The following is a 20,219-nucleotide window of genomic DNA, read 5'->3' on the forward strand; positions in this document are numbered from 1 at the left end:
AATACAATAAATATGACAGCGGGAACGTGCCTGCTAAAAAGACCATGTCTTTAAAAAAAGGTATGGCAGTCATCCCAACAGCGGCATATCTGCCTTTTTCTTTCTAATAACAGCTACTGACCTAGCTCAGGACCGCTCATTTGCACTACTTGTAAAGCCAGGTGGACCTGTGAAATGCAACGTTTAGGTATCAACTTAATACAGTTAGTATCTCAATACTAGGTCCCAAGTATATTAAAAAAAAAAAAAAAGCATCTTTTAACTATCAAATTTCAGAGGAAAGAAAAACTGGTGAGCATTTGAATGAGCAGCCAAGTGTTTCCTATAGTTGGTGTGACTGCTAGAGACACGCAGTAGCTAACGTGAAATACGCAGCCAGCCGCAGTGACAGAAAAGGCTCATTTTTTCCTTTGCCACTCTTCAAAAAAGCATTACCTGAATTCAAAAGCTGTTCATCCAAAGATGCAAATGCCTATAAATTGAGTTAAAAATCTACCCCCCCCATCCCCCTTATTTCTACCGCCAACCTTCAGTTGTTCATTAATTAGCCAGGGTTTTTTTTTTTCTAGCTTTATGACTTTTAAAGTTCCTTTTAAATTTTTCTGCCCTCTAGTTGAATTTCTTGCTACAGAATCTTTTCCAAGAAGAAGGGAGGGCAGAAGGGCAGCAAAGCGGTAAATGCATATAAAACTCTCAAATTCTTGAAATGTGTAAGGAATACATATTTGGTTTAGCTCCAACATCTATAATATCCATCTGTTTTAAAACAAGCAACTGCAAGATTTTCTGATGAAAGTGTGATTTTCATGTTTGCACTCTCTCTTTCAGTAGATATAATATTTCCTACGGTTATGAGCTGCACTAAAGACGACGGGAAAGCTGTTATTTCCTCAGGACTGTCGGTTCTCCATACCCTCCCTGACTCGGGGCAGGGGAGGGTACCCAGAGCTGCCCCAGCCAGACGCTCAGCGGGGCAAGGAAGACTTGACCTTCTCCTGTCAGTAGGAGCTTCATGAACTTTTCTCTGTGTTTGGGCTACTGCCAAGTGGCCACACACATTATTTATGCACGAGTTTGCCCACGCTAAGTTGCTTTTTTGGGTCAGCACTGCAGATCGTAAGGTGAACGCAGGGAACACTTAATCTGCAAAAACGGAACAAGAGGTTGGAGGAAGCCAAGATTTTATTTCCGAAGGTTGGTACGCTTGGGACTTCAAAGCCCAAGAGTGTTTTCATTTTGTACTGCAAATGTGGAAGAGTTTAGTGTAACACGGTAAGTTCTTCGAGCGCTGCCTGGTAATGTTACTCTAAATAGCCTGCAATCCGACTGGTCGGAGCAGAGAGTTACTCCTTCCAGGTGCACGCCTGTATAAAAACCTCTGAAGTGTGCATCCACCCACAGGAAACTTCCAGCGCCCTCTGTCACAGCAGGTAACCACACAGCTGTCCAGCTAACCTCGTCTGACTCGTCTTTGTGTTCTCTGCTAACTAACAAAGGAAAGACGTTTGTCTGAATTCTGATATTTCAGGTCAGTGTGTTAGCCAACGAAATCCAGCTTACCTAGCCCCTACTATTTCGTGAGGAGCGACTATCATTGCTGGTTGTCAGTACTTGGATGCATTTACCTTGTGGACTCAAATGTCATATAATAAGTTTACTATAGTGATGTTCCTAGCGCTGATGTTGCCTTTACTTCCTAGCATTTATATTCATCCTTTTATAATACTTTTCTTTATTTAGTGCATGAGAACATGAGAAAACTGCATGAGCTGTAAGATTAAACACGGATGTCTGTGTATGGTATGAGTGCATGGCTAAGCCCTATCTCGCACAGAACACGCTGCAATTGCATTTCCCATGTGAGCACATGGAATTGGCTTTTGCACAAATAATTCAGACTAAAACAGACTATGCTGAGTAACTTTGTGCAGAGGTGAGAGAAACACATTTCAGCAGAGTAGCAGAGTTGTGTTTACAGCTGAAGACCCAGTGACACAGTACTGCTCACTAACCTACTTTTTTTTTTTTGGGGGGGGTGTGGGGTGTGGGGTGGGGTGGTGTCCACATAGCTAGATTTGAAAAGCTCTTTCCAAGCAATGGATTTTGAAAAGCTCTTTCCAAGCAATGGATTTTGGAAGTTAAGAGGCACAAAATTTATTCTTATAGGGGATAAGCTGTTATGTTAAGGTTTATAATCACCTTACAATTTGCCCTTCAGTGTTTAATTACCTTGTTAATTCTATGTGGCATTGTCAAATAGATATAATTTTGTGAATTATTCTTTCTTCCTTAGGTTCTGAAGAAATCAAATGTGATTTTTTAAGTTGTTTTATTCACAACAGTTTAAGACTATTAATGAAGTCAATACGGGTTTAAAAGCTTTGGAAAGCACAGAATTTAATGATTATTTCCCTTCAGGATCATTTTGCAAAGAAATCAGCTGCTAACGTTCAGAAAGAGCCAACATTTTCTAAGGGAACAGATTTTGGTTGCAATATTATTATATTAAATCAAAATGCTTTTAGAGATATACCATTTTCTGTGAAATATGGATCAGAAAAATGTCAAAGTATTAAAGAAATGTCAGTATTTACAATTCTAGAAGCACAGCAGCAACTTGACCATATTACACATAGGGTATGTAATAACGCAAACACCACCTATTTGCAAATAGCTTACTCAACACTCCCTTGTGTCTGTAGTCTTCAGGTACAGTTTGTCATTTAAAATTATAAAATAAAGCTGTGCACCATTAAGGCCAAGATACTAATATACTTGAATTCTTGAAATTATAAGACTAAATCTGTCCTGTAGATTGCAGCTAAAAAAAGCCTTACTTTTTACTCCAGTTTATGATACATATAATTAATAGTTATGGCAGTAGGCTCTCTCTCTATATATATATTAAAAAAACCCAAACCAAAAACCAACTCCACCTTTCTCTTTTGCAAAAACTACACCTACGAAAAGCTATTATTAAAGCATCTAGAAGCCCCAGCCATAAACCAGAGCGCAGTGTGTTAGGTGACATACCAATGCAAAGTGCATAATCTTTATCCCCCCAGTTTACCATCTAGGAACCCGGGCAACTGATGGACTTAAGGGCCACACCAGTCTCACCACAGTACCAGTGTAACCACTAGGCGTCTTCTAGACCTCCTGATCATTTTAAGAAGGGATTTAATAAAAACAACAAAGCATCTTTGTAAATATTTAAGCAGACTCCTCTTTTAGAGGAGCTCAAAGGACAAAGCACAAGAAAGCATAGCAATTTTTATTTTGAAAATTTGATGTAACATGTCTAATTTAATTTAGAATTCACTCTGTACTGAATGCGTGATAATAGGGTATATATCTATTATGATCAGATGCAATTGTATTTACTGCAAGTACTTAACAGTGGTTCAACAAATATATATTTACTAAGCTTGTTTCCAAGCTATTTTGTGGTATGCACTGAAATTTTGACCTGTTGCACTTATCTAAGCAAAGAAAAAAAATACAGAAGGATCGCTTTCTACCCAAACTGACAAGTTGAACAGCTTACTCATTAAAAAAGCTTTTCTGTTTTTTACATATAAGGGTACTGGACAATGCTAAGTTTCCCCCTACTTTGTAATTTCAGGATCAGCCTTTCACTTAAATAGTACAGATTTCATGCTACAAGAGCCTTACCAAATGAAAAAACAAAAAACCCCAAACAAACCCAAACTTCAAAAAGGTAGCGCTTTGCATGTTTAAATGTGAAATGTTCAGAACGCTGGGTCTTCACGTAAGTGTTTTCTGGCTGTAGCCATCACCAGTTCTGACATTCTTCTCTCTTCATTACACACCTTGCCAATTACACAAGTCTCAATATATTTTTCCAGAGATGTCCTAAATCATTAAAACATGACCAGACATTATTCTAGCTGAAGATATAAAAAAGAGGCATTGCTGAAAACTGCAAGTATACTTTTGATTACATGAGATTGCATAGAAACCATTGCTGTTGTAAGGAGGCACACTTTCACATGTGAAATGTGAACACGGATGCATTCACTCGTATGTCAGGGAATGCTTAACTGTAGCACTATCTTCAGTCTCTTACCATCATCATATCTCAAATTATACACAAAAGGTGCATAGCCAGAACTTGTTACCAGCTAGATGGAGGCCCTCTGAGGAAAATAAAATCAGAATTAAAAAGCCCCACATCTGCAGAAATCAGTTTACTTTAAAGCACTCTCTTTTCTGAAACAGTACAAAATCACTGCCGAGACTGAACAAACGCAGTGCGAAAGCAATTAGAACACAAATCCCGTCCTTGTGAATAAACAGAGCAGTAGTAAGGAATGAATCAGTTATCAGTAAAACTGCAATGGTGTCAATATCATGTGTGCAAATCAACCACCCACACAAGTCAGCAGTCACTCTGCTCCTTAAAAAACTACCTGCAGGCATTGCTGAACCTCCCGGCCGCTGCCAAACCTCTCCCCCTTCTGGCCAGGATATCTAGAACAGCCGCCTGCAGTATGATGCAACCCCAATTATACAACACTTTGTCTGCAGCGCATCTGGCTGCAGAGGGCAAACACATATGCATCCTCAAAACCGAATGGAGTAAGGCCAGTCATGGACAACGTAGCACACTCCAGCCATCACAATACGTGGGAAGGGTGAACCGGTACAGCCTCTGGCCAGAGCAAGTTAGGAACCTTTTTTTTTTTTTCTCTTTATACATCTATACATGTGTGAGTACACACACGGATGCGCATATACATAGGTGCTATCACTGAAGAAAACTCTAGTTAAACGAAAAGCTTCACTGGCATATTTCTCCCCAGGCAAATTTAGATCCAGTCCTACTCCTGCTTTTACTGCTTGTTAGCTGCTATCAAGCAGTTCCTTCTTATGTCGGGTGCTGCCCTATACACTGAAGATACAGTCATTCGTAACACACACAGAGTTCTCCAAAAAAGCTTACCGATCCAAACTTCCCACTGCAACGATTTCCTGACCGCAATCTGCATACTCTGCAGTTCACTACATTTCAGGGCAATTCAATTAGCTGTTCTGCAGGAAAAGGCAGAGAAGAGAAGGCAACTGTATACAAGGAGACAAAATCGAGAGTACCGGCTGCAGCAAATTAACCAGTTTTATCATAGGAACGCCAAGTCCCAAGTTCTTTGGGAAATGGTAAATTACACAGATAAGAAGTCACAGACATTAAAAGACAGTTTGTCTTTCTCAGCTGTTGCTCCAACTGATAGGGGTACCATGCAAGTAGCTTACTTTTCGTACCGATTAGTGGCATCCATTTAGTGACATAATGCTAAGATTTTGCAGAAATGATAAAATAAGAACTCTGATAGTATTACTGCGTTACCAGAAAGTGCTCGCATCAACTTCCAGTGGAGTGGGGACGTCACCTCTCATCGTGGCTTCCTGACCTTTCAACCTGTCATTGAAAAAACCCAAAACCAAAGCCTGCCCAAACTACTCACTGTCTTCTTCCAATCATATCTCATACAAGAGAGTGCCCCCAAGCTTTTACAACATTATTTTCCCCCTTCCATTTCAGCTCTTTTGCCATGATCTCTGCACAGCAGCCACCGTTCCCCAACAAAATTCGAAGAGTAATGGACTGCCAAACTGAGGAAGAAGAAACCTGCGAAGAGCAGTACGACTCTGAAAACTGCACTTGCAGCTCCAAGCGTGCATCATCAACAGCAGAATCCAACTCAGGTTTAATCCGACTTAGATACTGCAATTGCCACGGCATGCTAGCATTTCATACTTTCACTTTTCTCAGTCTTCAAGTAGTAGATGTCACCGTGTCACTTTTCTTTTTGATCTCTATTTTTTTCCACCATTTCCCCTTATGTCTGTATTTAGTATCAGACCAAATCTACAAAAAGGACTATCTCCATAATTAAGATGTATGTTTATAAAGGTCTCTGGATTTTATTTAGACAGCTAAGAATTATTTCTCAATTACAATCAGAGATACGACTATAAGATGCGTTAATTGGACTGGCACTGTTGAAGCTGTGGTATTACAAGTTTCAACGGGCGAAGCTGCTCAAACACCTACCGAGGACTCCAGACAGGCATCAATTAAAATCCATGCAAGCCAGAGCACAATTTTTCTTTGCGGTAAAAGACGATTTTGTATCACCTACGCATACCTTGCTAACAGGCTTCCAACAACAGCACAGTCATTCAGAACAGTGTCCTTGTTTTCAGTGAGATCAGATGGAGCAGTTCAGCAGAGCTCTCCTGAAAAATCTCATCCTCAAGCCTGCTCGCTATGATGAGACATGCTAGCACAACTGTAGTACTCACACTTGCTGAACAGCACTGTATATGTCAACGTAAACTTAAAGAGTATCTTACAACCCTCCTTTTGTAGAAGAATGGTTAAAAAATAACCGCTAAAAAGAGCTAGGTTTTCTTCAATGTTAGAGATAAATCCTAAAGCCTTCTTTTGTAAAAAGAAGCTTAATGTTCCAGATCTCTTGGCCCCACAAATGAGAACTACAGCACACACCCCTACATGGCATACTCTGGCATAGTACGAACAACAGCATACCCCAAAATACAAGCTAACTTGGTCCTGAAAGTCTTCTAGCTGTTATTAGCAAAGTTATAACATTTGAATTAGTAGATTTTTCCAAAAGGCTCAAATCTATCTGTAAATTGCCCACGCAAACACTCAGAATGGCAGGAAATGACCATTGCTCCTTTCACGCCCTGGCCAGCCAGATGATCCGCACCTGGACAGCAACCAGTCTCCAGGCTGATGGCCTAACGGCTCTTCTAGTCCACGTGCCTACGTACTATCTTCACAAAATACTTTTTACTCTTTAACAAGTTGCATATAAACACCTGCATATGAAAATACAAATTCTGTCTTTTCTCTCACAGATTCACCAGTAACTCTTAAAATGCTACAGAACTGGGCCCCTAGAGTTTCCCACTACTTTGATAAAGAGCACTACACATATGCTGGCCACCAGATCGTCATTCAGGAGTCCATAGAACACTTTGGAGCCGTGGTATGGCCAGGGGTAAGTACGTGATACGGCACCCAGAAAGCTGACAGGACAGAAGAGAAAACCCTGACAGTGGTACACAAGCGTTAAGGAAGCTTTCTTAGATGACACTTCTGACAGCAGACATTTCCCTATGCAGAATGAAGTTGCGAAGTACTTCAGCAGAAAGCTCTGCCTTATGCTAATTTGCCAGTTCACGCCAAAAGCACTGTGGCACCCAGGTATTTGTAAATTGCATGCAGATATTGAAAAAAAATTAAGAAAGGGAACTGGGGAAGAAGTGTTCAGCTTCTTCCATGTTTCCAGTCAGTCACTGTTGGGAAGCAATCAATCAGCAGTACAAAAAGGAGGCTGAAAAAGAAAATTATGAGAGATTAAATAAAGGAGTTTAAAACAATTAAATATGCTTCTTTTAAAGAACAGGCTGGAACAGTTCCATTGCAGTATGGAAAACCATACTTCCAAACAGTTCTTCTCCAGTCTTTGCTTCTCCTGCTCTTAAAAACAGAATTTTATGTGGACTGAGAAAACTGCCTTTGAGGGAAGAGAGGGTAAACCGACAAAGACATGAAAATTAGGATTTCAAAATTTTTCAGATCCACATTTATTGAAAAAGTTCACAGAAAATGGCAGTCAATTTCAAAACAATAGAGAAAAAGAAAGCGTATGGGTGGGTGAAACAGTATCTTATTTTGAAATGTCAGATCATCAGTTCACACATTAGTCAGGTGTCAGAATGCAGACGGTAAAACTTTCCAAGAAAATCGAGAGGTTGCACAAACTGGACTGGTGATTCATTAGCTGTCAGCTTTCCCAGAGCAGGTAGCCAGTGTTGCATTATGAAAAGCACAAGAGTTAAAACAGTAACAGTAACACAACTCTAAAGAAGAGAAGCAAAAAGGGGGGAAGTTAGTTTCTTTGGCATTGGTTTACGTTGTTTATAAACAGCCGATTTATGTTCTATTGATAAGATCTTTACAAAGGTCTGATAAGCAATGCTTCCATACAGTACAGTTGGGGTTTTTTTTGTTTTTGTTTAAAGTTTACACTATTATCAGTAGACAAGCATTGAGTTGGTAGATAAAAAAAATTTAATACTTCCTTTAAAAAAATTTAAAACAAACCAACAAAAAATTGGTTTTCAAAAAAATCTCTGCTGAAGCTTGAATCTACCTTATGATAGTGATAATAAACCATAACGTTTATGATAATAAACCAGAACATTACTTTTTACATATCGTTAAACCTCGTTTGCTGTTCTAACTGTATGGTTCACATCTAAACACTGACTATCTTGACCTGTCAGAGGACTCACAGTGTACAGAAGTGTGTAGCAAATCCATATCCCATAAACCTAAAACTAAAAATAAGCTGTTTAAATTTTTTTTATATATATATATGTATATATAAAACAAACAGGACACATGATAATTCTTTCCATAGTACATTTTTATGTTACAGCCTTGAGTGTTTTTCATTGTATAAAGAAAAAAAACCTGTATAAAAACATCTAATGAATTTTTGTGCAACTTACCTGTTACCCTTTTATGGATATGTGTGAACTGTTTTAGGCACTGGCTTTATCTCAGTATCTGGAATCAAATCAAGAACAATTCAACCTCAAAGACAAAAAAGTTTTGGAAATTGGCGCTGGAACAGGCTTGGTTTCCATTGTGGCCTGTATCTTAGGTTAGTAAATTCGTATTTCCTTTTGGATTTCTTGTGAAAGATGATCTAGATCTGCCACTGTCACTTTAAGGCAATGAAGCAACAGTTGAAGTAAACTTTGTCACTGTTTTTTTTAAAATGAAAATTATTGGAAAAATACTGTTTTGTTAATAAAGTAACTACCCTAGTTATTGGTGAGGGGGAAGCTGGGGAAGTTATGTAGACAAAGTTTTTTTTTTTATATATATATGCGCTCAACTACATACCTATGAATTGAAACAAAATCATGTTTTCTTTAGGAGCTTACGTTACAGCTACTGATTTGCCTGAAGTTCTTGAAAATCTCTCATTTAATATTTCAAGAAATACACAGAACATGAATACGCACAAACCTGAAGTGAGAAAACTGGTATGGGGAGAAGGCCTCAACGAAGACTTCCCTGTATCAACTTACCATTATGATTTCATACTGGCAACTGATGTGGTATACCATCATACAGCTCTGGACCCCCTGCTAGCAACAATGGTGTATTTTTGTAAGCCAGGAACAGTATTACTATGGGCAAATAAATTCAGATTCAGTACAGACTATGAATTTTTGGAAAAACTTTGCAATATATTTAACACAACCATTCTAGCAGAATTTCCAGAATCAAATGTCAAGCTGCTTAAAGCCACAGTAAGAGAGAATTAAAGAGAAAACTATTACTAATTTTGATTTCATGGCAGCACCTTACAGTTTGGAATGTTTTGCAGCATTACGGTGCACCTTCTGTGCATCCATGTTTGTGAAGTTGCACTTGTATCTGAGTTTTGCATTACAAGTTATGAAAAAACTGGCAAGACAAATGATATAGCAATTTGTCTCTGGTAGATACGTACGACCTGTTCAAACAGACCAATTTCACTCCGCTGAAGGAACACCGTTAGTAGCAATAGCGAAAAGACTTTAACAGAAAGCATTAATCTTCTGGGCTGCACTGAACTTCTGTTGTTTGTAAGGTGTTTTCTTTCAGCAAGTTTCATTTATATACTCTTTCAGAAACCAATACGATTTTCAGCTTCATTATTTGTTTTTATTAATTATAAAATAATCTTTTAAAGTATCAGAGTGCACATGGTGGTTTTTGATCTTCAACTTTGCACATTTATTCTGCTGTGTTTTACATTTTTAACATTATTAAACATATATGTATAGCTTTACAATACCTGATCAAGATTTAACTGTCTGGCACTTTTATACATGTATCAGCCTGTCCTGATACTCAACTTCACATGGATTTTTGAGTTTGCCTGAAATCACTCCAAAATGAAGATTTACAAGAGCACCTATGCATCAGCAATTCTGAGTTACATATTGTAACAGTTTGAGAGGTTGAATTTTTCTTAAAAAAAAATTAAATGTAAACTCTTGCAAACAATACAGGTAATGACGTCCCGTTACTTTAGTCTAGTAAGTAAGATTTTAGCTACTCTTGAAGTAGCTTTAAGGCCTTCATACAATTGAAATTAAGATCAAACATGTTAAAATTCAGTTCACTGTAAAAAATACAGAGCTTTTACAGGTTTGCAGTTAAAAGTAACAGTTAAGAACCTAACATGCATGCAGTAAGCCTTTCCAGCCTAATTTCAAATCCTTGGGTGTTGGCAGTTCTGGCACATCCATTGCCAGCAATGGGATGCACAATAAGGAAACTCCCTGATGACAGGAGTTAGGTTAACAGGTATTAAGCTGTACCCAGGTGCCATTACTGATAAATACACACAATTTAATAATCAGCATTCAGTAATGAAAACATGCGCTCCAATAAAAAGTCAAACTTATCTTTTCATATCCTGCCCCATATAAAATTACTTTAAGTTTACAATTGTTGGTTTTCTAGAATACACAATAATCAGGTGGATACATGACAGGAAGCCAATTTTCAGTGAAAGTTGCACAATGAGTCCATCCAAGCAACTTCATTAGCTGAAGGAAAAAAGCAAACAATAAAAAAAAAAATGAGAAGCTCTAGGGTCTTATTCTTTTGAAAATCTAAATCCTTCCAACAAACACTGCATTGATATCAACATCTTACTAAAGATGTCTATTATCAGAAAGATAACGGGTTGGAGAACTGGTGATCTTTGGTTTTCTTTTTCCCCTTTCAGGACTAAGTAATTAATTCTATATGATCTACAGTCTTTCAACCCAATGCACAAAAATTTTGTCCTAGGAGTTCAGTAATCCCCATTAATTCTCCACCTATATTCTACTAGCAATAACTGTGATTAATAATAGTAAAAATAACAGTGGTTAAACAGCAACATAATGGGATTTTAAATAAGCAGATGATCTTTGGCTAAATTGTCTCTACTTTCTCTATGCCCCAATGTAAGTTTCAGAAAGTAAATCTGCTAAAAATGATAGTTACTCACAAACTAGCTATTCTAGAAAAAGAAAGAGGAAATCACTATTAAAAATGGAGGCCAAGCCACAAAAGCCTGGATGAAGTTAAAATGTTAAGTTTAGCGAGTTTCACAGTGTAAAAGGAATCAAAAATTCAAAAAGACTTGTATCTTACTTTTAAAAGCTTACTCAGCGTGAACATAGCCCATTACTTTACCAAATACACCTTACCTGAATGCAGTTTTTCAAGTTGTCCTTCGTTGGCTTCTCTTCTGCAAGTTTTGTGGCAAACTTGAGACCTCTCCCGTACATTTTATTTACCAATGAGTGCTTATAGGCAAAAGTCAAAACCTACAATGCAAAAACAAAAACAAATTACATATTTTAATATTTTAATCTTACAAGGCTTAACAAGTAATAGCAGATTCTGTTCAGGTAGCAGAAGTGATTTAAACAAAGTAAAACATGTACAGAAGATAGCTTGCATTTTTCTTTGCAGTAAAACAGATGATCCACAGTAGTAGTTACAAACATGAACTTCCTAGAGACTATTTCTGACTTCATGAACATATTTGACTTCGGAACATCTTATGTAACACAGATGTCACTATTCTAATTTTTTATTCAACACATTTCTAGCTGCTTTGGATTTTCAGTCTCTAGAGGCAACTGTATGGTATTAAAATAAAATTTAAAAAAAAAAAAAAAAAAATCGAGAACCAGGCAGGTATATCTTTGACCCACAGAAACAAAGACCCAATTGAGAGTTTTGATTCCTAGGAAGTCACAAACTTACTGCAGAAACAAGTATGAACGTACACAGTGAATGAGAGATATATATATACACACACACACACACAGAGAAATGCACATAATTATAAAGAAGCAATGAAGACAGGTAAGCATGAAGACAAGCCTCAGGTTTTGGGTCAGCTCCTCACTATTGGTAATTTATTAAGAAGAGGTTATTAAAAAAGCTTCCTCTTGATAATACTAATTCTAAAGAGACAGCTTACGGTACTTGTCAATGCTATAACTAACATGCGCAAATGAATGTGTCTGCTTAAGAGCTAATGTAAAATAAATCAGGTTCTTAACACCTAAACACTGACAGCGTTCAGGGTGCTGCAAGATAGTTCATACCATTTCACCAGTTACAGCACTAAGAATTAGTGCAATCAAAACATTGTTTCATATATTCCCTTTGGAACGCTTATAGTAAGTAGCTTTTTTTTATTTTTTACTGAAGAGTGACATAGCAGCAAAGTTGGTGAATATGGTGGTGTTTCTGTTGTTGGCAAAGTTTAGGAAATCTCGTATTAGAGTTTGTTATTCATTTCCCCTCACTCATTACAATATTCTTCCCTTCCTCTGACTCCCCCAACAAAAGTTACATTTTCCCAATGTCCACTTAAAATATCCCATGAAGAAAAGCTAACAAAAACACTTCAAGGATGTTCAGAAATAAATATTTTGCATTACAGCAAAAAAAATTTTAAATATTCCTTAAGAATATAAACATTAAGGAATCCGAGATCCGAATCCTGCAAGGACTGAAGAACCTGCCTAACTTCAGCTGCCTGAACGCTTCCATTGAATGTTAGTCACACGCACAAGTCTTTGCAGGATCAATACTTAAAAGACTGAGCTAAAAAAAAAAAGAAATAACAAGCTTAATTATCAAGCAAGTAAAGGTGTAATTTTGAAGCACTGAAGTATATGCCAAGCACTCAGAGTTGCTCATTCTTCGGTCTTCAAGTACTTATTTTGTTGTGTTGAAGTATTCACTTAAGCTGTTGTAGCTTAAAACACACACATATATGCAACAATGAGCATACAGCACCATTCACACATAGATTTTCCAAATATTGCTATTGGAAAAATACTTTGCATGCTGCATTCTTAATCCAATTATTTTGGATATTTTCATAAAGCAAGACACATTAGCAAACACTTCTGAATAACTGCTCAGTGGATCCATCAGCAGATTTAGTTGGTTAAACTAAACTTAAAAAAAAAATCCCTTCTGTAAAAGATGATAGAACCACAAAACAAAAACAAAACAAAACAAAAAATCAAATGAAAAATGCATTTGAGCTCTCAGCAAATATAACATATCGGAGGCTAACCAGAAATAATGTCACTGCTCTATGAAGAAAGCTCTTACCTGACCCTGTAAGTTTTGAATGGTTATTGAACATCAGTGATAAAGGCAGGAGGAAAGCCACTTGACAGCATTTCTTTCGTAACAGGGCTTCCTAGAGTTTTTGTGGCAAGAAAACAAAGCATTTTACGAAACACCCTTGCTCTGGCCAAATAAAAGTTTGGGTATTTCTAAATGAGAAAAAAGTTCTCTGCTGGACCAAAAGGTTGAAAACAATGCTTCAAGAGCTCTTGATAAAAGATAGTAATTTCTGTCTTAGTGCTTGGAAAAAAAAAAAAACCAATCAACCGTATACAAGTTAAGTAAAACTACTAAAAGTTTGTTAGCACTTCAGAAGTTAAGAATAATGCATGAGATGCTTTAAAATCAGAATAGGTTTACAAACAAAAAATGTTAAATAAGAAATAATACTTTATAGTTTGTATACATATTGGTCAAATTAAGCCTTGTAATTAAAATATTGCAAGCTTTACAAGATCACAGAAGTGAAGATTATGGTTCCTTGATATGTGTAAACAAAATGTAAACTGGAGTGCTGTTAAGATGTAACAGAGGAAACAGCTGCTATCTGAATGTATAACAACAGCAAATAAACCAATTTGTAGTATCTAAAAGCAGTTGCTAGATGAAAGAATAGGAATGAATACTAAGTATTTGATATTATTTTGTAATTTCAATAAATACAATTAAGGCTAGCTTTTACAGAACAAGTGATATGGCCCAGAAATTGGCCAAAGAGTGATAAACAAAGGGTAACAAGAAAAGGCAATGCATACTTCTAGGATACTGGGGGGGTGGGGGAAATCACTGTTAGATACTTTATTCCCCAAACTAATGGCCTGTAATACTAAGTGTGCTAAGAGCCAGACCCATGAAAGTGGTTGGATGTCCATCTCCTAATTAGCTGCCTAACTTGCCATTGGCTACATAAGGATGCATATTCAGGACAGTAAAATGCTTAAACGATTTCTCCCAAGACAGTTGCAGGGCTAAAGTATTTAAAAGCCTGAAAACACTCTTTAAAAAAGAACACTTTTTGAATCCAGCAACACTACACTACCTAATAAAACTTTTCTAGTATTCTAATACTGTTACCTATGAAAAGGCAAACAGACTTGTACAATCAGTTACTTACATTTTAATCAACTGTTTAAATAATGATCTACATTTACAAATAATTAAAATACTCGATTAAGCGATATAATCTATAGATAACACACTCCAACTACTTGTAAGAACATTCAAGTTGTAATGTTTACAATTACCAGCAAACATGTTTTTTCAGGTTCATAACCATCTATGGTAATAAACTAAGGTCTTTTAGCTATGTTTGTTGACTCCTCTCTGCTCTGTCAACTGGCCTGTTACAAATAAAAGCAATATTCACATAAAAAATGACTCGTATTTTCAGGAAAGGGAGGGGAGTTAAGGGAATCAAGTATCAAGCAACAAGTTTTTGGCAGTGACTGAATACAATCAGCTGGAAGAGACAGCTGCATCTGACAGCGCAGACAGTAGTATGAAAAACAATCCAGGCTAAAGATGTTGAAAAGACAAGATGGAAAGGTCTGGGCCTTTTATTTGTTTTTAAACCTATTTTTAAACGTGACTTTTTGCTTATCCCCAACAGCTAATTTAAAGGTTGAGGGGCACTAAATGCTACAGATGAGTCATTCCCAGTGGGGGAACAAACAGGCAACATCCTACTACTCTCCTGTAGCAGTTTTGTTTAAAACTGGGGATTTTGGCCTACAAATTTGAAAGCTATGTTCCAGGTAAAAGAAAAATTGCACAACTTATATTCCATTACTAAAAACCCTAAAGCACTATCACAAATGTGTTAGCATAATCAAACAAATACTTGCTGCATAGAGCGGCCTCAACTGGAGTTTATTTGAAATGCTTCTATGTACACAGGGGACATAAATATTTTCTTTGACATTTCCTTTAAAATAATCCTTCAGAGACAAGTGATCTAACTAGAACAGTTGAAAGCGTGAACAAATTTACTTACTATCAAAAGTCAGCACCAGCTTCCCTACATACTTGCCACAATATGGGGACAAGCACAGTATTTCAATAGAAAACAGGCAATTCAAAGGAACTAACGAATGCCCTGTGGCAACACAGGTGCTACACCTGCAGAGGAGAGGTGAAACAAGTGATAGTACTTTGTTTACTAGAGGGTGAGCAAAAACACACAGAAAAGTGATGATGTTCCTGACTCATCTTTAAAAAGAACAAAGGAGAAAACACAGTCTCTCTTTGTTTTCAAAAATTTACTTAGCCTTTTAATTACTGACATCTGGATGAACTTTGACTTATAGGAAGCTTAGAAGTAAAAACACTTAGAGCAATGTTTCTATCTAAAGCCATTTTTATACTTGAATGATCAGTGCAGTATTCAAGTGCCTGATTTCCATCCTTTCTCACCCATTTTTTCCATCTTTCGAGTGCCAATGCCACAAAGCCATGTCCACGTACAGGAAGAGCTCCACATTTTCGTTTCCAAAATAGTGCTTTAGAATAAGCTGGCTGCCCCTTGAGGACTCTCATTTGAAGGATATTCACACAAGGTCTATCCCTGATCCTGCATCAGTACTCCACTCTACCCTTCCTCCTTCTGAACCTCTTCCATTCCCCAAAAGGCAAATGAGTCATGCAAAGTTAGGTGATAGCGCCAAGTCACAACACTTCGTTTTATCAGTCCAGCCTAAGTCAGTCCAAAGTAGCATCACAGAAAGGCCATTAAAGCCATAATTTCTTGTTTTCTACCAAGGTGGATTTTGCCAAGTGCAAGTCAGCTGGACTGAAGAACGTAATCAATGCTTTTGCCCTTACCCTAGCAAAAATACGACAATCTGTTTTGAAGCCTTAAACACTACTTTGTGTTAATTACAAAATTAAGTCCTCAACATTGTTCCTAAACTCTCCATCTCAAAGGAAGCAAGCTACATGAAGAGTACTGTTCCCCTTAAATGGTCAAAACTCCAAATTTTCCTCTAACAGTCTGTAAAATAAAACTATTTGCACTAAGCCATTCAATTTGTTTTTAAAATAGCAAAATATTCCAGAACTACAACAGCATATTGTATGCAACACCGAGGTGGAGATTTATACAACTGTTTCTTCCAAATAGACAGAAGAAGCTGTAAAGCAGGAAGACCAAAAGGCCACTGTAGATATTTAAAACATTCTATTGGCCCATCTCTAGGGCAGAAGACACTTATTTTTATTCAGACAGGAAGCTGAGAGCGCTTTAAGCACAATCCCACTTACAAAACTTGTCAGCCATTATAAATAAAAATGAATGAATACTGATCAGACAGCTTGAACATAAGATGCAGTTTGGCAGAGGTGGGTGGAATGAAGGAACTGTAAAGTACTAAGTTTTTGAAGAAAAGTTACATCCCATGACACGTGTACAGCTATTCTCACAGTTTACAACAAAGACAGTAGGAATATAACTGCAAATTTTTTTCTTATGCTTTTTTGTGTCAGGCCATAACATAATTATATAGTCTTAGTCATTAATAGTGACCCTTAAAAAAGCTAAATAAAGCATAATTGGATCCTCATCATATGTTTATCATTTTGAACGACCAAAGAACATTCCATCATTGGCTGGAAACTGTAGTGCTAACAACTGAAACAGCCGGTCTGAACAGTGTAATTGCTAACTACAGCCAATTCCTAAGAAAGCTACTAGATGGACATGACACCTGTTAGTAAAGGAAATTAAAGAATATGAACAGCAGCAAGCATGAAACTTCTAGGAAGCAATAAAGGAAAAACAAAGTTTTTCCTCAACTGAAAATAACTCCCTTTGCCCTAGCCCTAGTCCATTTCTCCAAATCTGTTAACAGGGAAAATCATTAGAGTGCTCTACTATCTCCTTTCAAAGCAAAATTCTCAATCCCATCAAGGCCCAAATCACATTATTGTCACTCCTCATCCCTTTTCAAAGAGTTTCCCGAAAAAGAAAACCTCAAAGTATAAAAGTGAACAATTAGAAGTCTCAGTTCCAATAATCACACAAAAGCTTTAAGTAGTAGCATGTATTTCTTTCCCTTCAAACTTTTTTTTTTCCTTTACCTATAGGTACTGCTGGGATTAGAATTACTGAACAGTACCATGGGAGAGATGAGAGGATACATCCATCATGTGATCTTTAGACACATTAAATAGCTAGCAAAACTGACACTACATCATTACTGACCAACATACATGCTCCTAGATCACAAAAAGCATGAAGAAAACCACCACAGAAACTAGTGAGCTACATAAATTACTTGCCAAGCAGTCACTGAATCACAAAATGGTTGAAGGTGGAAGGGAGCTCTGGAGACCATCTAGTCCAACATCCCTGGTCAAAGCAGGGCCACCCATAGCAGGTTGCCCTGGATCACGTCCGATTAAGTTTTGACTACCTCCAAGGACTGAGACTTCACCACCTCTCCAGGCAACCCGTTGTAGCATTTGATCACCCCCACAGTAAGAAAACCGAAACACCAGCCTGCCCCGCCCCCCCCAACCCCCATAGAAAAAACAAAACCCAACTTTTTTTTAAGTAGAAGTTCCTGTGTTTTAGTTTGTACCCACTGCCTCTTGTCCTGTCACTGGGAACCATTGGGAAGAGCCTGGCTCCATCTTCTTTACTCCTCCCATCATATACCTATACACATAGACAAAATCTCCTTGAACTTTTTCTTCTCCAGGGTGAACGCTCTCAGCCTCTCCTCATACAACAGATGCTCCAGTCCCTTAATCATCTTTGTGGCCCTCGTAATACTACTTATACTAGTAATCATAACTGTACTGATATAGAGCAATTTGTCCATCAGCAAGAGAACATTGAAGATAAACTGTATGCGGGCCAGGCAGGGTTGAGTAAGTGAGGGTATGTATGGGTACAGGACAGAAAGGCTGCAGAAAAGCACAGGACAAAGATGTACCCCAGGGGTCATTAGGCTGCAGTATGACAGGTTCATTTTCTCCATTTTCAGAAGCTACCCATTTAAAATACCCAGAGCACTCTAGAATGTTTCTGGGCTAAAAGTATCCTCAGAGTACTGGTTTTGGCTGGGATAGAGTTAATTTTCTTCACAGTAGCTCCTATTATGTTTTGCTCCTAGCTATGTTTTGGATTTGTGACGAAAACAGTGTTGATAACACACCGATGTTTTAGCTATGGCTGAGCAGTGCTTGCACGGTGTCAAGGCCTTTTCTGCTTCTCACACCATCCCACCAGCGAGCAGACTTGGGGCGCGCAAGAAGTTGGGAGGGGACACAGCTGGGACAGCTGACCCCAACTGGCCAAAGGGATATCCCATACCATAAGACGTTGTGCTCAGCAATAAAACATATGGAGAAGAAGAAAGGAGGGACGTTCAGAGTTAAGGCATTTGTCTTCCCAAGTAACCATCATGCGTGATGGAGCCCTGCTTTTCTGGACGTGGCTGAACACCTGCCTGCCGATGGGAAGTAGCGAATGAATTCCTTGTTTTGCTTTGCTTGTGTGTGCGGCTTTTTCTTTACCTATTAAACTGTCTTTATCTCAACCCATGAGTTGTCTCACTTTTACCCTTCTGACTCTCTTCCCCGTTCTGCTGTGGGGGAGTGAGCAACTGGCTGTGTAGGGCTCATGACGGTCAATCAGTTTAGATTTCAATTTGACTAGTAAAACCAAGAGGGAAAAGCAGACAAACACACTGCGTAAACAGGATGGAAGTTATTTCCATATGAAATGCTACAAAAATCTAAAAAGATTTGTTGGCCTTTCAGTACAAATTTAACCACACAGCAGCATCAATTTTCAGAGCAAAACTTGAATATGCACTTAGACAAATCCATGGTTAAGGCAGTCAAAGAGACAGGTTCAATCCCTAATCTGTGCGATTCAAATCAGAGTTACTCATTCCAGGCCCAGAGCACACAGCTCAAGAGTGCCAGGAATCACTATCTGTCTTGAAAAAAACCCACAACAGAGAGTGATAAACTCCCCACAAGATGTCTATATTGGCAGTTTTTCAACTGAAATTATTCCCATCAGCTTTAAAAATCAAAAGACAGAAGTAAACCAGGGGTCACTATACTGGAATACAGTACTGTATTTACAAATAGGCAGCAAGAAAATCATGTTCCAGACAATATGATTAAAGCACAAAGTCTCCTACCACAAGATATTATAATCAGTTAAAGATTAGAAGAGGAATGCTGAAAAGATGTAGGTGTACAAGAATAAATACATTAAAAGAAGTGAGGGTAACCACCATCAACCTTCTTGTTCAGGCCTCTGGCTAAAGCACAAGTTCTTACCGGGAAGATTATTTACTGTCAAGGAAATTAAGCATTTTTTTTTAAATTTCAAAGTTTTCCTTTTGTAACTGAAATGCTTTGGCAATTTAACTGAATTATAAACAAATACATTGGTCACTTTGTCTTCCACTAAAACACAGCCCATATGCAAGAGTTAGGTACAGCAACTAATTAATACTCAATAACTCAACAGTTAAACATACAAAGTCATAAAATCTGTAAATTAAAAGCTACATAACTAATCACCTACAGTGCATTTTTTTTTTTTTCCCTTCTGGAATAGCTGTCTTGAACGAAGCAGACAAACACTTAAATCTCAGGATTAGGAACCTTGAAATGACAGGGAAATGTGTGCTAATAAATATGTAAGTGTAATTATTTCCAAGGGTTTCTTCCTTTACCTCTACAGACATTACTGACAGCAAAACACAAAACTTCTCTTGTCCATAGTGTAGAAGAGGCTACAGAATGCAGGACTGAACAGAGTAGGGATGCTGCACACTTCTGTGTGTGTACAGCTAGAACAGCGCAGAAGTTAATCAAAAATACTTCCTGAAAGGTACAGAAAGAAGCAATTCAATAAAGCAAGCAGCTTTTTCATGGAAACCCGGTACTGTTCTATACCCTTCCCTTAATCTCTACA

General features: G+C 37.7%; 2 protein-coding genes across 3 annotated transcripts in view; one reads left to right on the top strand and one right to left on the bottom strand.

The window, feature by feature from the left end:
- The first annotated feature begins 1,222 nt into the window (after positions 1-1,222).
- On the top strand, positions 1,223-9,811 carry METTL21C (methyltransferase 21C, AARS1 lysine). The gene is made up of 5 exons (XM_076361434.1): positions 1,223-1,272; positions 5,564-5,727; positions 6,910-7,052; positions 8,609-8,726; positions 9,005-9,811. Exons 2-5 carry the CDS (start codon positions 5,574-5,576, stop codon positions 9,397-9,399), a joined length of 810 nt encoding a protein of 269 aa, XP_076217549.1. The 5' UTR covers positions 1,223-1,272; positions 5,564-5,573; the 3' UTR covers positions 9,400-9,811.
- Positions 9,812-9,826: 15 nt separating this feature from the next.
- Positions 9,827-20,219, bottom strand: part of TPP2 (tripeptidyl peptidase 2) — a 56,484-nt gene continuing 46,091 nt past the window's right edge. For both annotated transcript variants that reach the window (XM_076361429.1, XM_076361424.1), the window contains 2 exons: positions 11,326-11,445; positions 9,827-10,674 (listed from right to left, as the gene is read on the bottom strand). In XM_076361429.1, coding sequence (XP_076217544.1) covers positions 10,585-10,674; positions 11,326-11,445 — 210 coding nt within the window. In that variant the 3' untranslated portion in view covers positions 9,827-10,584. The remainder of the gene's footprint in view (positions 10,675-11,325; positions 11,446-20,219) is intronic.

Source organism: Aptenodytes patagonicus, chromosome 1 (genome assembly GCF_965638725.1).
Source record: "Aptenodytes patagonicus chromosome 1, bAptPat1.pri.cur, whole genome shotgun sequence".
NCBI classification, from domain to species: domain Eukaryota; kingdom Metazoa; phylum Chordata; class Aves; order Sphenisciformes; family Spheniscidae; genus Aptenodytes; species Aptenodytes patagonicus.